The sequence below is a fragment of the Myotis daubentonii genome, chromosome 15, assembly GCF_963259705.1.
Source record: "Myotis daubentonii chromosome 15, mMyoDau2.1, whole genome shotgun sequence".
Lineage (NCBI taxonomy): Eukaryota > Metazoa > Chordata > Mammalia > Chiroptera > Vespertilionidae > Myotis > Myotis daubentonii.
This window is the reverse complement of record NC_081854.1, coordinates 5,270,740-5,289,430: the sequence shown is the minus strand read 5'-3', so window position 1 is coordinate 5,289,430 and position 18,691 is coordinate 5,270,740. Positions and strand designations below refer to the sequence as shown.

At 41.5% G+C, this 18,691-nt stretch overlaps 3 protein-coding genes across 3 annotated transcripts in view; 1 reads left to right on the top strand and 2 right to left on the bottom strand.

Moving 5' to 3' along the window:
- Positions 1-10,990, bottom strand: part of LOC132216066 (zinc finger protein 850-like) — a 98,909-nt gene extending 87,919 nt beyond the window's left edge. Inside the window, exon 1 of the mRNA XM_059665114.1 lies at positions 7,126-10,990. Coding sequence (XP_059521097.1) covers positions 7,186-10,959 — 3,774 coding nt within the window. The 5' untranslated portion in view covers positions 10,960-10,990 and the 3' untranslated portion in view covers positions 7,126-7,185. The remainder of the gene's footprint in view (positions 1-7,125) is intronic.
- Positions 1-18,691, top strand: part of LOC132216086 (zinc finger protein 883-like) — a 681,654-nt gene that overhangs the window by 571,367 nt on the left and 91,596 nt on the right. The window lies entirely within an intron of this gene.
- The window catches only part of LOC132216080 (zinc finger protein 345-like), a 325,901-nt gene that overhangs the window by 298,008 nt on the left and 9,202 nt on the right, over positions 1-18,691 (bottom strand). The window lies entirely within an intron of this gene.

Here is an 18,691-nt window from a genome sequence, read left to right as displayed (position 1 = left end):
GCGCCTTCAGGGGAGGGGATTTCTAGGGCAAGTTTGTTTCTGAGGCACCTGCCTGGCTTCCTTTAGCTGCTGGTTTTGCATATCTTCCTTCAGAATCTGCTCTTTTCTGGATGACAGGCATTGTGTGTTCTTTCAGGGCATTAGGCTTCTGTCTCCTTCAGGCTAAATGTAGCTTGCAGAGGTTGCTCAAGTGCCATCTAACCTGCCTCCACTGAACGAAGTTAATGTCTCCAAACACATGAATATTTAAGAGCATCTGCTTCTGGGGCCAAAGTGTCAGCTCTGCCTGGACTGCAGTGTGGATAAGATGGCCAAGAGACATGTGAAAAAATGCTCAAAGTCACTGATCATCAGAGAGATGCAAATTAAAGCAACAATTAGATACCACCTCACAATTGTCAGAATGACTACCATCCAGAAAGGACAAGTGCTGATGAGGATATGGAAAAAAGGGAACCCTAGTACAATGGTGATAGGAATGCAGACTGGTGCACACATTATGGAAAACATAGGGAGTTTCATCAAAAAATTAAATATGGAACTGCCATTTGACCCTGTGATCACACTTCTAAGAATATATCCTAAGAAACCTGAAACAACAATCAGAATACTATGCAGTGGTAAAAAATAAGAATCTCTTACCCTTTCACACAGCATGCAGGGACCTAGAGAGCCTCGTGCTAACTGAAATAAGTGGGTGAGAGAAAGAAAAGCATCACTTGATCTCACACATAGATGGAACCTAAATAACAAAATTAACTGAAGAATGGAGTGGTTCCAGAGACATGGAAGCTTGGTACTGAGTGCAAAGTCTCAGATGGAAGGCAAGGGAGGGTTATATAAAATAAAAAACAGGAGAGAGAGAGAGAGAGAGAGAGAGAGAGAGAGAGAGAGAGAGAGAGAGAGAGAGAGAGAGAGAGAAGAGAGAGAGAGAGAGAGAGAGAGAGAGAGAGAGAGAGAGAGAGAGAGAATAAACATTCCTGGGTGAGGATTAAAGAAACACACACACACACACACACACACACACACACACACACACACACCAAACAAAGCCACCTGAGCCTTGAGCATTTTCTTCTTTTCCCTGGAAGCAAGGAGAATGCTAGCTTGCTGTGTTCTGGGTTGCCTCTAAATTTGTGTTTATAAATGTGTCTTCATTCATCTCTGTCTTGGAAATGCTGATACCCTTCCATGTAACCTTCTCCTGCTTCACTTGAGTCAACTGATTTGATGTTGTTGTAAGAAATGTCTAAACATGTGGGAAATTTTTCTAAGTTTATTTGACCCAAGTCACCAACATTTGCAAGGAAGCAAAACAACAACACAATGACTAATGCAAAGGGCAACGGCAGTTCTGCACCTTTTTCATACATGAGACTCAAAGGAGAAGACATATGGGGGTTAAATGAAATTCACTGGTAAAAAATTAGAGTGTGGTGGGGAACTGAAGCGGGAAATCTGTGGGATTGGATAAAAAGTAAAAAAAAAAAATAGACACAAACTTCTTTTTAAAATGTTCTACAATAGTTGAGTTAATATTTAACACAGCAACAATAATAATTTTAGCTCTGAGGTCTTCTGTGTTTGGAGATTGTGCCCATAGGAGTCTGTAAAAAAGGAAATCTCCCTGAAAATCCAAAGGTATGTTATCCTAGATGCAAAAAATGCAATAGACAGGCTTAATAAGGTAAAGAATGACCTTTGCAAAGAGACAAAACAAAACAAAGCAGGCTAGGACAAAACTACCCCTGCAACTTGCTTTTACTTAGAAAGTGTTAACTTCAAACCATCATAGGTCGTTACTTTTGGCCAGGTCAGGGCATGTGTGGGAGTCCACCAAATGATTTGTTTCTCACACAGAGATATTTCTCTCTGTGTGTCTCTCCACCTCCCTAACACTCTCTAAAAATCAATGGAAAAATCAGAGGTTGAGGATTAAAAACAAACAAAAAAAGAATGATAGACCAAAGAAAATATTCTCTAGGATGTGGAGAATGAATCCCTCATATACTGCTAGTATAATGCAAAAATGCACAATTTTTATTTATTTTAAAAGAAAATATATGCGATGTACCTTGGTTGCGGGCAATCCCCAGTGGGGGTGTGTGCAGGAAGCGGCTGGTCGATCTTTCTCTCTCATGTTTCTGACTAATACAGCTCACTGTATTTTCCTCAAGTTGTTGCGAATGAGGCCTCACATTTGTAGAAAAAATAATTTCCTGGTAGCCAGTGTTTCAGCAGAGCCATATCTAAAGTTAATTATCTCACCTCTTGGGAATCAGTGTCTTTAATTTACCACCTATTCAGACCTACCTGCTGTCAGCCTTCATAGAGCCTCTGGTCTTCTAGCTATATAAATACTGCTCATTGTATAACTCCATTATGCCTTTCTATAGTTTGCTCTAGCAATATGCTCTTCCATAAATCATGTTCATTCTGCATGCAGACACTGTAACTTCATGAATAGGTGAAATAATTATTTCCAAGCAAGGTTGTGAGACCCTAGATCCACAATCTTTACCTCAGGTGCAGATGCCCACTTTCCAAACCTTGAATGGTGCCAACATGATAGCCATCTATACAACAAAGAGTTTGGCTCAAAGGATGGACCCTTGGCCTGTGGACTGAGGGGTCAAGGCTTTCATTCTGCTCAAGAGCCTGTACCTCATGGGGGCTCAATACCCAGCCAGGTCAGGGCATGTGTGGGAGTCCACCAAATGATTTGTTTCTCACACACAGATATTTCTCTGTGTGTCTCTCCACCTCCCTAACACTCTCTAAAAATCAATGGAAAAATCAGAGGTTGAGGGTTAAAAACAAACAAAAAAAGAATGATTGACCAAAGAAAATATTCTCTAGGATGTGGAGAATGAATCCCTCATATACTGCTAGTATAATGCAAAAATGCACAATCAATTTTTATTTATTTTAAAAGAATATTCTACTGATTTTTAGAGAATTAGAGGGAAAGAAACATCTATATGACAGTGCAACCTCAATTATTACCCTTGTGCACACCGTTTTGGGGATCTAGCACACAACCAGGCCCTTTTCCCCACTGGCAATCCAAGGCCCAACACTAGGTTGCAATCCAGCCTTTATATCTGACACCTGTTTTGTGAGGAAGCAAGTCTGTGTACATGCGAGCACCTGGGTATTTACTAGAATCTTTATGCTTAGTCTTTAGAAGTCCTTTGTTAAAGGACGCTGTAGACACATGTGTGATCTCAAGGATGCTTACCCTACTGATAGTATCTAATAGTTCATTTTGATTCAAGCTGTTGTTACAATAAAAGCCTAAGGAGGTAGGTGAACGGGGCTGTTTGGTTGTTATCCAGGCAGTCCATTAGCCCTCTCTTTCACAAAAATGTGTCCGAGTAATCACACAAAAATGGGTCAGAGTAATCATTCATCCATCACTCAGAGTCTGCTGTTCAGCCCTGGCATTGTTTGTTAAGTAAACTTGGAAAATCTTCCTCATTTCTGTAATCGAAGATGTTCCCAGCAGTTCAATACCAGTTTAGACTTTCCAGGTTTTTGTGAGAACTAAAAGACAAAAATACTCAAAAAGTCATCTCTGGAACCCTGGCCCCGGCAAGTACCAACTTTGTAACTTTTATTGATTCTCACAGTCCTAGCTAAGTCCGATATCAGCTAAGTCCGATTATCAGCGTCATGTTACATTTAACAACTGAGGTGCAGGGAGCTGTAGTGACTCTCCTGGAGATTCCAGGTTGGAGACCCAACACTGAGACCTTAGTGCCCACAGTACTGCCTCCCTGCAGGTGGGTCAGCGGGTTCAGAAAGGCCCCAGTTCTTTCTCAAAAGCCCTTACACACAAAGGTGCTTGTTGGCACTGGAGAACTGAAGGGTTCCTGTCCTGAGGTTTTCTAAAGTTGCTCTTCTCAAGGTGGTGGAAAATGTTAGTAGTGCGAGTTAAAATTAAAAGTGTCACTGCATTGTGCTTATTATTTCAAAACTAAAAATTTCTAGCTGGTGTTGCTCAGTGGTTAAGCATCAGCACAGGCACAAAGATGTCCCCCATTCGATTTCGCGTCAGAGCACATGCCTGGGTTGTGGGGTCCATTCCCAGCAGCAGCGTGAAGGAGGCAGCCTATCAATGATTCTCTCATTATTGATGATTCTCTCTCTCCCTTCCTCTGTGAAATCAGTAAAAAATATTTTTTAAATCTCTAAAAATAGATATTTTTAACAGGTAGAAATTATTAAAACACATTATATCAATACAAAAATTTATTTCCGAAATCAAAAAGGCACAAAATGAGTGAAATTCTAACATTCACATTTGTTATCCAATTGTCTTTTTGTTAAAGAAAATTGCCAAAACTCATAAAACATTAGGCAGAACATATGATCAGAGGTTTTAAGAAAGATACAGACACAGCAAATATATATTGGAGAAAAGACTCGCCATAAATTTCTAGAGAAAACACAATCAAACAGTGAGGTAGCATGACAAACTTACAAAATAAAATTTTTAAGTAAATAATGATTGACCAAACAAAATATTCTCTAGGATGTGAAGAATGTGAAACCCTCACACACCACTGGCCAAATGCAAAAAAGTATAATCAGTAACGGTTTATTTTATTTTTTACAAAACAATCTTTATTACTTATTAGCATACCATAGAGCTTGGCTATTGGTTGGGTCACTCCATTCTTAGTGACACATGCTCATAGACACTGATGGTTTTTGTTTTTAAACATATTTTATTGATTTTTGGAGAGGGAGAGGGAGAGAGAATCATTGATTGCACCTCCCACAGGCCCACTAGTTGAGATTCAGCCCCAAACCCAGACATGTGTCCTTGGCTAGAATCTAATCAGGGACCCTTTAGTTCAATGACTGACGCTCACTCCACTATACAAAACCGGCTAGGGAAAGGTTTATTTTTTATTTTTAAAGAATAGTTTATTAATTTTTGAAGAGAGAAGGGAGAAAGAGAAACATTGATGGAAGAGTGCCATATTGGCCAGTGACCTCCTGCACACCCACTTCTGTGAATCTAGCCCATAACACAGGCACATATCCCCACTGGCAATCATATCCACAACCCTGTGCTACATGAGATGATGGACAAGTACTGACCCACACCGGCCCTGGTGGTATATTCCATTTAAATCACAATTTGCTAACCTCAGTAAATTTAAACATTCATCTACTCAAAAACCACAGACTATGCACTGAAATTTTGACAAAGGTAAATAACACTTATATACATACAAAAAATTATACAGAAATGTTTGTGCCAGCTTTCTTAGAAATAACCAAATATTTATTAAAATGGACAAACTGATGGAGATATATCAATGATAAGAATATCTATCGAAAAAATGATCAGTTACTAGTGTAACTTTAATAAATCTCCAAGTATTTATGAAACATAAACTAATGCAGAAAAATACTTAGAAAAATAAAGTTCTCCATGAAAATGAAATGTAAATCCATGGTTACTTGGAAAGCTGTGAACAGGTTAAAAGAGGGACAGATTAAGAGGTCATTATGCAATTAGACAGAGACAGATATGGTCAGCTTTATGACTATAATGATGGTTTCAGTTTCATGCACATGTCAAGATTCATGAAACACCATACTTAACACATGTAATTTACTCATTATAGCTGCTAAAAATGGCTCAATGGTATTATGGAAGAAAAAGATTGGCAACTCTATGTTGAATCCCCATACTTATGCCCTCTAGGTGAGAGTCTCAACTTAGTGACAGAAAATGTATTAAACAATGAAGAACTTTCACCCAAACCCACAAAAGCCACATTCCTGGACTAAAGACAGCCGTTGTCTCCATCTTTCTTTTGATGCCAGCGCACCAATGGCTCTGATGGGAACTTCTGAGAAGCTACAGGAGCAACAAAACATCTTGATTGTAATCAATGACAACGACTGCTTCACAGAAGATAAACAAGCCTGCTGTCCCTCAGATCTGTCTATACACAGCTCTTGTAGTCTTTTCCTAAAAATAATGCCGGGATGCACAGTTAGGTGAGGACCATTCCATCTAAGGGGGTGCTGTCTCATCCAACAACAATTAGGTCAGTGTTTCTGTAGTGAAAGGGTTCCCCCTGAATGCGATGGTCCTCAAACCAGTGACCATCACCCGTAATATTGTAGGCATTAGGGGACGAGGCCATCTGCAAGACCTGGGTAAGAGATTCACTTCACAGGCATTGGCATCGCTTGCAAACAAGAAAAAAATTTCATGTTTCTAGACACACTTGAGGTTGTCACAGCTACCCTCTCTTTGGAGTGATCTCTATGTGTCAAAGCACCCATCTTCACATGAGAAGTAGAGTGTCCACAGTGTTTCCTAGGAAAATATGGGCAGCAATGTAAATTTGCCAAAAACTGCTGAACTAATTCCTGAACAATACTGTTGCCCCATGGGAAAAATGTTTGAGACCCCTAAAAGTTTTTCACCTCTTCATGCTTGGAAAGCCCAAATCTCCTTATAAACTAACCTATCGAGTAAATAGAACACCAGAAATTAAAGAAGTCTTAAGAAAAAGCCTTCATTATTTTACAATCCATAGAGACATGACACTGACAGTTCTCCCGTTGGTGACTTAGGCACACAATAAACTCATCATTAGCATCTAGGGAAAGTGTGTCCCTGAAAATGGCAGTCCCACTGCAACATGTTTACTGGGACCAACCGTAATGAGACCTGTTTGGCAACACAAGACAGGGCTGGAAGAAAGAACTAAGGATTCAGGTATTCCTCATTTCCGTCAACAAATTAGAGTCTGACTTAACATCCCTGGGGACAGGAGGATGGTGATTGAGGCCATCTGTAGGGACCTTATAGGTGGTTCAGGTGAATTACCTTCAGCAACAGAAATATGCAGTGACACAGATCTGGCAGTACATCCTGTATGTTAGAACGTGCAACATAATTACATAGTGTTGTAACATGAAAACACAGAAACACAACAGCAAAAACACTAATGGGAACTTTGCGTAATGTAGGTGATTAAATGTATGATACAGCTCAGAAAAATGAGGACTCACAAATTTTCTTGTACTATCGTTAAGTCCTAAGAAATTACATTTACTACACATCTAAGAAATTTCTCACGTTTGTACTCTTATGCGGAGAGGGAATTTAGAAATTTGGCTGAGAGATACCTCACATTAATTACACTCTTAATAGCTTTCTCCAGTGTGAACTCTCTGATGATACTGAAGACCACTGCTCTTTTTAAAAGAATTCCCACATACAGTGCACTTATAAGGCTTTTCTCCCGTATGAACTCTCTGATGTCTATGAAGGTCAGTGTTAAGGGAAAAAGATTTTCCACATTCACTGCATTTATAAGGCTTTTCTCCTGTATGAACTCTCTGATGGTAACGAAGGGCAGTGCTCCGGGCAAAAGATTTCCCACATTCACTGCACTGATAAGGCTTCTCTCCCGTATGAACTCTCTGATGTCTATGAAGTTCAGTGTTAGTGGAAAAACATTTTCCACATTCATTGCATTGAAAAGGCTTTTCTCCAGTGTGAACTGTCTGATGATATTGGAGCCCATTGCTACTTTTATATGATTTTCCACATTCACTGCATTTATAAGGCTTTTCTTCAGTATGAACTGTCTGATGATAACGAAGGTTACTTTTCATGGTAAAAGATTTCCCACATTCACTGCATTTATAAGGCTTTTCTCCCGTATGAACTCTCTGATGTTGATCAAGGATTCTTTTAGTGGTAAAAGATTTTCCACATTCACTGCATATATATGGCTTTTCTCCTGTATGAAGTCTCTGATGATGACATAGGCCAGAACTCTGGGAAAAAGATTTCCCACATTCAGTGCATTTATAAGGCTTTTCTCCTGTATGAAGTCTCTGATGATTACATAGGGCAGAGCTCTGGGTAAAAGATTTCCCACACTCAGTGCATTTATAAGGCTTTTCTCCTGTATGAACTCTGTTATGTCGATCAAGGACTGTTTTAGTGGTAAAAGATTTTCCACATTCACTGCATTGATATGGCTTTTCTCCTGTATGAACTGCCTGATGACGACGAAGCTGAGTGCTCTCGGTAAAAGATTTCCCACATTCACTGCATTGGTAAGGCTTTTCTCCAGTGTGAACTCTCTGATGATATAGGAGACTTTTTCTACGTCTAAAAGATTTTCCACATTCACTGCATTTATAAGGCTTTTCTCCTGTATGAACTGTCTGATGGTAATAAAGGGCAGTGCTCTGGGCAAAAGATTTCCCACATTCACTGCACTGATAAGGCTTTTCTCCCGTATGAACTCTCTGATGTCTATGAAGGTCAGTGTTAAGGGAAAAAGATTTTCCACATTCACTGCATTTATAAGGCTTTTCTCCTGTATGAACTCTCTGATGGTAACGAAGATTAGTGCTCTGGGTAAAAGATTTCCCACACTCAGTGCATTTATAAGGCTTTTCTCCTGTATGAACTCTCTGATGTCCATCAAGGACGGTTTTACTGGTAAAAGATTTTCCACATTCACTGCATTTATAAGGCTTTTCTCCTGTATGAACTCTCTGATGGTAACGAAGATTAGTGCTCTGGGTAAAAGATTTCCCACACTCAGTGCATTTATAAGGCTTTTCTCCTGTATGAACTCTCTGATGTCCATCAAGGACGGTTTTAGTGGAAAAACATTTTCCACATTCACTGCATTGATATGGCTTTTCTCCTGTATGAATTCTCTGATGTCGATCAAGGATAGTTTTAGTGGTAAAAGATTTTCCACATTCACTGCATTTATAAGGCCTTTCTCCTGTATGAACTCTCTGATGGTAACGAAGGGCAGTGCTCCGGGCAAAAGATTTCCCACATTCACTGCACTGATAAGGCTTCTCTCCCGTATGAACTCTCTGATGTATATGAAGTTCAGTGTTAGTGGAAAAACATTTTCCACATTCATTGCATTGAAAAGGCTTTTCTCCAGTGTGAACTGTCTGATGATATTGGAGCCCATTGCTACTTTTATATGATTTTCCACATTCACTGCATTTATAAGGCTTTTCTTCTGTATGAACTGTCTGATGATAACGAAGGCTCCTTTTCAGGGTAAAAGATTTCCCACATTCACTGCATTTATAAGGCTTTTCTCCCGTATGAACTCTCTGATGTTGATCAAGGATTCTTTTAGTGGTAAAAGATTTTCCACATTCACTGCATATATATGGCTTTTCTCCTGTATGAAGTCTCTGATGATGACATAGGCCAGAACTCTGGGAAAAAGATTTCCCACATTCAGTGCATTTATAAGGCTTTTCTCCTGTATGAAGTCTCTGATGATTACATAGGGCAGAGCTCTGGGTAAAAGATTTCCCACATTCAGTGCATTTATAAGGCTTTTCTCCTGTATGAACACTCTGATGTCGATCAAGGACTGTTTTAGTGGTAAAAGATTTTCCACATTCACTGCATTGATATGGCTTTTCTCCTGTATGAACTCTCTGATGATACAGGAGACTTTTTCTACGTCTAAAAGATTTTCCACATTCACTGCATTTATACGGCTTTTCTCCTGTATGAACTGTCTGATGGTAACGAAGGGCAGCGCTCCGGGAAAAAGATTTCCCACATTCACTGCACTGATAAGGCTTTTCTCCCGTATGAACTCTCTGATGTCTATGAAGGTCAGTGTTAGTGGAAAAACATTTTCCACATTCATTGCATTGAAAAGGCTTTTCACCAGTGTGAACTGTCTGATGATATTGGAGCCCATTGCTACTTTTATATGATTTTCCACATTCACTGCATTTATAAGGCCTTTCTCCTGTATGAACTCTCTGATGTCGATCAAGGATTCCTTTAGTGGTAAAAGATTTTCCACATTCACTGCATTGATATGGCTTTTCTCCTGTATGAACTCTCTGATGAAAACGAAGATTAGTGCTCTGGATAAAAGATTTCCCACATTCACTGCATTGGTAAGGCTTTTCTCCAGTGTGAACTCTCTGATGATATATGAGACTTTTTCTACGTTTAAAAGATTTTCCACATTCGCTGCATTTATAAGGCTTTTCTCCTGTATGAACTGTCTGATGGTAACGTAGGGCAATGCTCCGGGAAAAAGATTTCCCACATTCACAACATTTATAAGGCTTTTCTCCTGTGTGAACTCTCTGATGAATACGAAGGGTAGTGCTCTGGGTAAAAGACTTTCTATATTCACTGCATTTATAAGGCTTTTCTCCCATATGAACTCTCTGATGTTGCTGAACAATGTTCTTAGTGGTAAAAGATTTCCCACATTCACTGCATTTGTAATGCTTTTTTGCAGTGTGACCTCTCTGTTGATAATGAAAGCCAGAAAATTTCGTAAAATATTTTCCACATTCAGCGCGCACACAACACCCACTTCCAAGATGGAAATCTTTTTCCTGAATAAATGTGTGGATGCAATTAATGTCTTTCTTACATTCTTTTCTGCTGAAATAATTTTTTCTACGTTGAAACGTCATCCAACGCATCAAAATAGCAGTTGGACTGTCCCTGGTCTGCGTAGCCTTTAGGTGGAGATGTCCAGATTCGGTAAAGACACTGTGCCCAACCTCCCCACTGGTGAAATGATTCTGGGACACATTGAAATTGCAGCTGTTTGCAAGTGACATCCTTTCCAAACCTCTAATGTAAGTCTGCTCTCTCACATGCTGCTGGTGAAATTTTGCACGCAAAGAAAATCTTTTTGCACACGCTCCACACCTCAACAGTATCTGTCTGTGTTGTGTTCCCTGCAGCTCCATCACGCGGAAAATGTTTCTCAGGACTAGCCCACAACTCTCACAGGGGTGACTCTTCTGGGAAGACAACCGTAACTTGGGATTCCTTGCCTGTGACAATCTAACAGAAACCTTTTGTTCAGTCGGGGCCTCCACATTGTCTTCTCCACAGCAGCAACCTGAACAAAAGGAAATGTAGGTGAAGTGCATGTTGACCTGATAAAAACAGAATATCTTCAACACAGATTGTTTATCTGTCATGTCTGAACATGATTTCTTTTTTTTTTAATATATTTTATTGATTTTTTACAGAGAGGAACGGAGAGGGATAGAGAGTCAGAAACATCACAAAGATCGACCAGCCGCTTTCTGCACACACCCCCACTGGGGATTGCCTGCAACCAAGGTACATGCCCTTGACCGGAATTGAACCTGGGACGTTTCAGTCCACAGGCCAATGCTCTATCCACTGAGCCAAACCGGTTAGAGCCTGGACATGATTTCATACAATGATTTTCAAGACGATGGCGTCAGACTCTCAGGAAATGGCTGTTATATATATAACATGACTCAAAAGGTCACTGAATGAAGAAAATCTCACCAAGGGAGGACAGAAGCATAGGCTGGCACAAAAAGAAGAGAGGCAGTGTCTGCCCGTTATTACTCCACAAATGGCTTCCTTTAAGACCTTTCATGCTGGCAATGTGAGTCTGCGTAGAATAATTCCAGTGTGTTCAAAACCATAAATGATCAATAATATTAGAGCATGTGATGTTCAGCATCAATGTAATAATTCATGTGCACTGTCAGGCCTGCAGGCACGGAACAATATTGGAGTGCAGTAAAGCGAGATGTTTGAAAGAGGTACAGGTGCAACGTTTACAGAGGTTAAGGTTATCCACAGTCTGGGAATCCCAACAGAATGATCACTATTAAAACTGAAAAGTGCCGAACCGGTTTGGCTCAGTGGATAGAGCATCGGCCTGCGGACTGAAGGGTTCCAGGTTCGATTCCGGTCAAGGGCATGTACCTTGGTGGCGGGCACATCCCCAGTAGGGGGCATGCAGGAGGCAGCTGATCGATAACTTTCATCGATGTTTCTAACTCTCCATCCCTCTCCCTTCTTCTCTGTAAAAAATCAATAAAATATATATTTTAAAAAATAAAAAAACAAACAAACTGAAAAGTGTCAACATTCAGCAAGAAGAAGTAGAATTGGGTGAGGAGTGGGCAATGGTAACAAAACATTGTTGAACAAAATGGGTTCCTTGTTATGAATATAGCAAAGCCCAGGCACGAAAACTGCCCCCACGCCCTTCACCAAGGCAATACCGCCTCTGGGTCTAGCCCAGGGGTGGGCAAACTTTTTGACTCGAGGGCCACAATGGGTTCTTAAACTGGACAGGAGGGCCGGAACAAAAGCATGGATGGAGTGTTTGTGTGAACTAATATAAATTCAAAGTAAACATCATTACATAAAAGGGTACGGTCTTTTTTTTTTTTTTTTAGTTTTATTCATTTCAAGCGGGCCCGCGGGCCGTAGTTTGCCCACGGCTAGTCTAGCCTGTCACTGATAAAGTCATGTTTCTCCTGTGATATACAAAGGATTCTGACTCTTAAATCCCAGTTGAGCCACTGCATGGGATAAATGATGCAAATCTTAAAAGAAAAACTAAAAAGATGGATTGTCAGCACTGTGGTAGAACAACAAAGGACAAATGAAATCATGGGCAAAAGGCCTCGGAGACTGACATCAGCAAGATGGCAGAATCAGAGATAGAGAAACTTTCCCCATTCCAGAGTAAGTAGACAGCTACTCATGAGAAAAACATCCCACAGGAAATGGTAATAAGGGTATTATGAAGATACACAGTAATACACAATACCAAATAAGGACAACTGCATAGAAACGATGACAGGAAACTGAGTGAGCAAACACATTTGAAGATACCTAAGGTCAACAATAAAGGTTAATAATAATTAACTACCTAACTGACTAAGAAAATAAATAAATACAGCAAGGGTCAGCCCTAGCTGGCTTACTCAGTGGATAGAGTGTAAGCCTGGGGACTGAAACGTCCTAGGTTCCATTCCAGTCAAGGGCACAGGTCCAGTTTGTTGTGGGTTCAGTCCCAGTAGGGGGCGTGCAGGAGGCAGCTGATCGATGTTTCTCTCTCATCGATGTTTCTAACTCTCAATCCCTCTCCCTTCCTCTATGTAAAAAAATCAATAATATATATAATTTTAAAAGAATTAAATTCAGCCCTACCTGGTTTGGCTCAGTGGATAGAGCGTCGGCCTGCGGACTGAAGGGTCCCAGGTCGATTCCAGTAGGGGGCATGTACATTGGTTCTGGGCACATCCCCAGTGGGGGGTGTGCAGGAGGCAGCTGATCGATGTTTCTCTCTCATCGATGTTTCTAGCTCTCTATCCCTCTCCCTTCCCCTCTTTAAAAAATCAATAAAATATATTTTAAAAAAGAATTAAATTCAGAAAAGTTACAGGATGCAAAATAAACATATAAACATTAGTTCCATTTCTGCACACTAACAATAAATACTTTGATAGAAAAATGTTGAAGGAAATTAAATTTACAATAGCATCAAAAACAATAAATTTAGCAGGAAGAAATTGAATCAAAATGGAAAACATCTGTACATTGAATATTGGAACACAGTGATGAAAGGAATGGAAGAAAACAAATACGTTGAAAGACAACCTGTGTTCATGGATCTGGAAATGAAATATCGTGCAGATAGCTATAGTACACAAGGCAAACTACAGAATAAATGCATTCCCAATAACTCCAATGGTTTTTTACAAAGAGATGAACGGAGAATCTTGCAATGGAATCAAAATCCTCCATTAACAAAAGCAATCTTTAGCAAGAACAAAGCTGGTGGCATCACACTTCCTGACTTCAATTTATTACAAAGAGAAAGCAAGTAAACAGTGTGTTGCTGGAGAAACACAGACACATACATCAACAGAACAGGACAGAAAACACAGAAATAAGCCTAGGCACAGACTTTAAGTAATTTTTGACAAAGCAGCAGCCACAGAAGGAAGGAAAGATAATTTCTTCAATGAATGGTGCTGGTAAACAATCAACATTCACATGTAAAACAACAAAACTGGACACCAATGATAAAATTTAACTCAACCTGCAGGGCAGAATTAAATGTCAGCACTAAAACTTCAAACTCCTCAGGACAACCTAGAGAAACAGTTTGGGAGGTTTGTTTTGGACAGGATTTCCTGCAGGTGAAACCAACCACCACACAAAATAGAAAAAAAATAAACAGTCCAGATTGCAACAAATAAAGAAAAATAGTGCCTGCACTGCACTGCAAAATAGCAATAAACAAAATGAAATGAAAGGCAATCTAGAGAACAGAAGAAAATAATTTCAAACCCTATGAAGGAATCACTTGGAGGGATTGTGGATTCCGTTCTGATCAGCACAATAAAGCGAATATTCTGACATAGACCGAAACTCACACAATTAGTTGGAGTGCCCCAGGAATAATGAAGGTATGTTAATACAATACTGCAGGCTAATAACAATGCAATGACTGTTTCAAAGGCAAACTCTATATAACTTCATTAAAAATACTTAATTGCTAAGCACTAGTAACAAACATTTGAGCTTGCTAGAAACAAAGTGGAACTAGACCTGCCGAAAGCAGAGTTGACAAAAACAAGGACTTTCTAGAAAAGCGAGTATGCGGGAGTAATATCTGCAAAACACAATTAAGCACGTGCAAAAATGTGTTCCTGTATGTTGTAAGCAATTAATATATAAAATATACAAGGTATACAAAAGACTCTCTAACCAAAAAAAAAACATACATAGTTAATAAAGAGAATAAGGATATACAGACAATTTTTCAAAAAATATGTATACATCACCAATAGGAACATAGAAAATGCTTTCTTCACTGATCAAGGTGGAATCCCATAGGCTGCCTACAACACTACCAACCACAAGTCCTTCCCTGTGAATTTAGTGCAGCGGGGAGTATTGGGACTTCAGGAATAGAAGGGAGCAGTGGAAATAGACCAACCCTCCCCAGGACAGCAACTCCCAGGAAACTGGAAACATCAAGCAGTACCACAGTCTACATGGGAGGACAGAGCACACCCTGGGGGCTGGGCCCTGGGAAATGGCAAAGCCAAGTCCAGGTCACTGGTGAGAGTGAGGGTCTTACCCAGGGAGGATTTAAGTTCAAAGTTCTCCAGCATCACATTCAGGTACAGACGTCTCTGACCCTCATCAAGGAGGCTCCATTCCTCCCTGGAGAAGTACAGGGCAATGTCCTCAAAGGTCACGCCAACCTGTCAGAATGGAGAAAATAGAAATCGTGGTTGTAATTTTGAGAACTAGCAATCCTACTCCTAACACATCTTTCCCATGCTCAACCTCCTCCAGTGCTCCCCAGTTTAGTGTGGACACCAGGCCCTAATGCCAGTGCTGGCTGATCTCTCATCAGTCCCATTACTCACTGTGATGGCCCTCAGCAACAGTCGGGCTGAGAAGGGGGACAACAGAGAAACACCATCTATGCCAGCCGTAGGCAAACTAAGGCCCACGGGCCGGATCCGGCCGGTTTGAAATGAATAAAACTAATGAAATAAAAGACCGTACCCTTTTATGTAATGATGTTTACTTTGAATTTATATTAGTTCACACAAACACTCCATCCATGATTTTGTTTCTGCCCTCCGGTCCAGTTTAAGAACCCATTGTGGCCCTCGAGTCAAAAAGTTTGCCCACCCCTGCTCTAAGCTCTGGGCCAAGCAAGCAGGGTCCCAGCCTTCCTGCCAAGCAATACCACTGCAGTCTCCCAGATCATGCCTCCAGGACAAAGCCAGGGTTTATGCTTCACCCTATAGTCCTAGTACCAGCCCTGGCTGGTCTGTCTCAGTGGACAGAGTTTTGGACTGTGCACTGAAGGATCCCTGGTTGGTTTCTAATCAAGGAAGGACACATGGCCGGGTTGAAAACTCCATCCCCAGTACGGGGCTTCCAGAGGCAGCTTATGGATGATTCATTCTCTCTCTATCTCTCTCTCCCCCTCTCCCTTCCTCTCTGAAATCAATTTAAAAAAATACATTTTTTTAAAGTCCCAATACCAGCTTTCCAGTACCATCAGCTCACACTTCCTCCAGATGTGCACACCACTGTGTAATGTCTACCCCCATCCCAACTTCAGACCCCAGGTTCACTGCCTCAGCTCTCCCACCTTCCTGCTCCACACTGTGGACCTCTCTGGACTCACCCATGAACTTGGCACATGGCACCCAGAGAGAGCATGTGAGGGTTCAGAAGGATCTACCACAACCCAATTCCTGGTGGACCCCGCAGCCTGGGGAAAGCAGGGCATGCGGCTCTGAACTCCTCCCTGCCGCCTCGGACCTTGGTTTCTATACTCAGAGCCCACGTCCGCAGGGGGATTTCAGACACGAGTCACCCCTGTCCACTGAGCCCTGCATTTCCCGTGTCCTCAGAAGCCACAACACTCCTCTCCCCGCTCCTCCTTCCTCAGTGTCCAAGCGGGGACCTGAGCTGCGGGACGGGACAGGCGCCCTGAGCCCAGGCTGCAGGGTTGAGGGTAAGGAGGCGGTGAGAGCAGGTGTGGGGGGCGGGGGACGCGAACTCACCTCAGCTGAGCAACTGGCCAAGGCCATTGCCATTGGACGCCGTGCGCGGACCCAGGCAGGCGAGGCCGGAGAGGCGGGTAAGAAGCAGGGGCAGCGGAAGGGGGTAAAGGGGCCTCTGTTCCGTCACGGACGTGGGTGACCCGGGGGCGTCAGCGAGTTTCACTCCCACGTGCGGGCTGAGCGGGAAGCACTCGGGCCTTCTCCCTCCGAGTATCCGCCACTGCCCCCGCCCACCTGGAGCCCTCCGCCCCGGCCTGGGGTAGATTCTGGGTGGAGACCAATAGCCGCCTAGAGAGCACCGGAAGGCCCGCCCCTTCCCGCCGGTGACGTAAGAGAAAGGCCGTTTCTGACCCTTCATTGGCTAAGCTGGCGGTAGTCCTCACAAGGCCTTCTGGGTAAATTGGGTTCCAGCGTCCAAGATGGTGGTGGAAGGTTTTTCCATCTCGCTCCAAGGACAACAGCGACATCTGCAGGTAGGGACCCTGGGAAATGACCTTCCTCAGGTAAGAGACATCTTGAAAATGGCTAGAAAAGACTCATTTTTCCTGGTAAAGGGACTGGGGGTCCTTTTTATGAAAACTCATTATCTGTGAGACCAATGCAGTTCGTCATACTATAGAGCAGTGATGGCGAACCTTTTGAGCTCGGCGTGTCAGCATTTTGAAAAACCGTAACTTAACTCGGGTGCCGTGTCACATATAGAAATTTTTTGATATTTGCAACCATAGTAAAACAAAGATTTCTATTTTTGATATTTATTTTATATATTTAAATGCCATTTAACAGAAAAAATCAACCAAAAAAATGAGTTCGCGTGTCACCTCTGACACGCGTGTCAGAGGTTCGCCATCACTGCTATAGAGGTTTGCCTGCATTACAGAGTCTGGAGAGTTTTAGGACACAAGTGTCGGTCGTACTCACACCGCCATAGATGTATGTTACCAATAGTACCCAAGAATATTCCACAGACCTATCCAGTTTAATTGGTGGTTACAGCATGGACGACAGATGTGAGTATAAACAAGTTATATTTTCTGTCAAAGAACAGTTTAGACAGCCGCCATCTTAGATGGACGGCAGGACTTGGCACTGCCATGTTGGCCAAATGGCTTGCAGCTCCCCTGGAAGCTGCCCCTTAGCTCCGATCAAGAGCAAGGGACAGCTCACATGCCTCAGGGAATATAAAGCCCAGCTGAACACCTGTTCCATGTGGGTGAGCTTCCAGGCCTTATGTGTGCACCCTTCTGCATAGAAGTAAAGATGTTAGCCTTGCTGCCTGGCTCCTGAGTATGTTTTATGTTCTACCAGGACCCGTGAATTCGGGGACTCGCCTTATTTCTGACATGCAGACTGAAGGGTCCTGGACTGTTTCTGCCAGTGCTTGTACCTATAAGGCTGGCTCTGTGCCAGTGAGGTCTGGGTGAGTGCCAGGCTCCCAGTCAATCTGTCTCTCTCACATCTATGTTTCTTACACTCTCTCACTCTCCCTTCCATTCTACCTACAAAAAAAAAGAGGGGGTGGGAAGAATGTGGCACATATCTTTGAAATAAAGAAGAACTAACATGCCTAATACAAACATTAAATCAAATTCTGTTGTTTAATTTTTACTTGAACATCAATAAAGATAAATACACTTTTGAAACAGTGGGAAACTTGAATTCTGGCAAAGTAACTGGTGTTTTTGTTAATGTGAAGATGCCACTGTAATTATCATAGTGAAAGACAATTCGTCCCTTAGAGACATATTGAAGATGTCAGCGGAGTTGATGTTTCAGCATTCTCTATGAGATATGATTGCACAAATATTCACAAATTATACTTAGTGTAAATGAAATACATATTCATACTGAAAGATGAGCTATGTATATATAGCTCCAGAACATTAAAACCACATGAAATATTATAAATAACAAATGATAGGTATGCATATGTGCAGTGAATCTTTAAAATTCATAAGTCTGTAAGAACCTTGTACTACTTAAAAATTAGGACCATGTCGTCCCAGTGTGGCTTACAGTACGAGCATCAACCTATGAAAGAGGAGATTAGGGTTTGATTTCTGTTTTGGGTAGAAGCCTGAAGTAGGGGTTTGATCCCCAGTGGGGGTTATGCAGGAGGCCACTGATCAATGATTCTCTTTCATCATTGATGTTTCTATCACTCTCTCCCTCTCCCTTCGTCTCTGAAATCAATAAAAATCTACTTTTTAAAATTCAGAGCAAAAAACACAGTGAAGTATAAACCCAATTGGAATATGTCATAAAGCATTAAAACTAA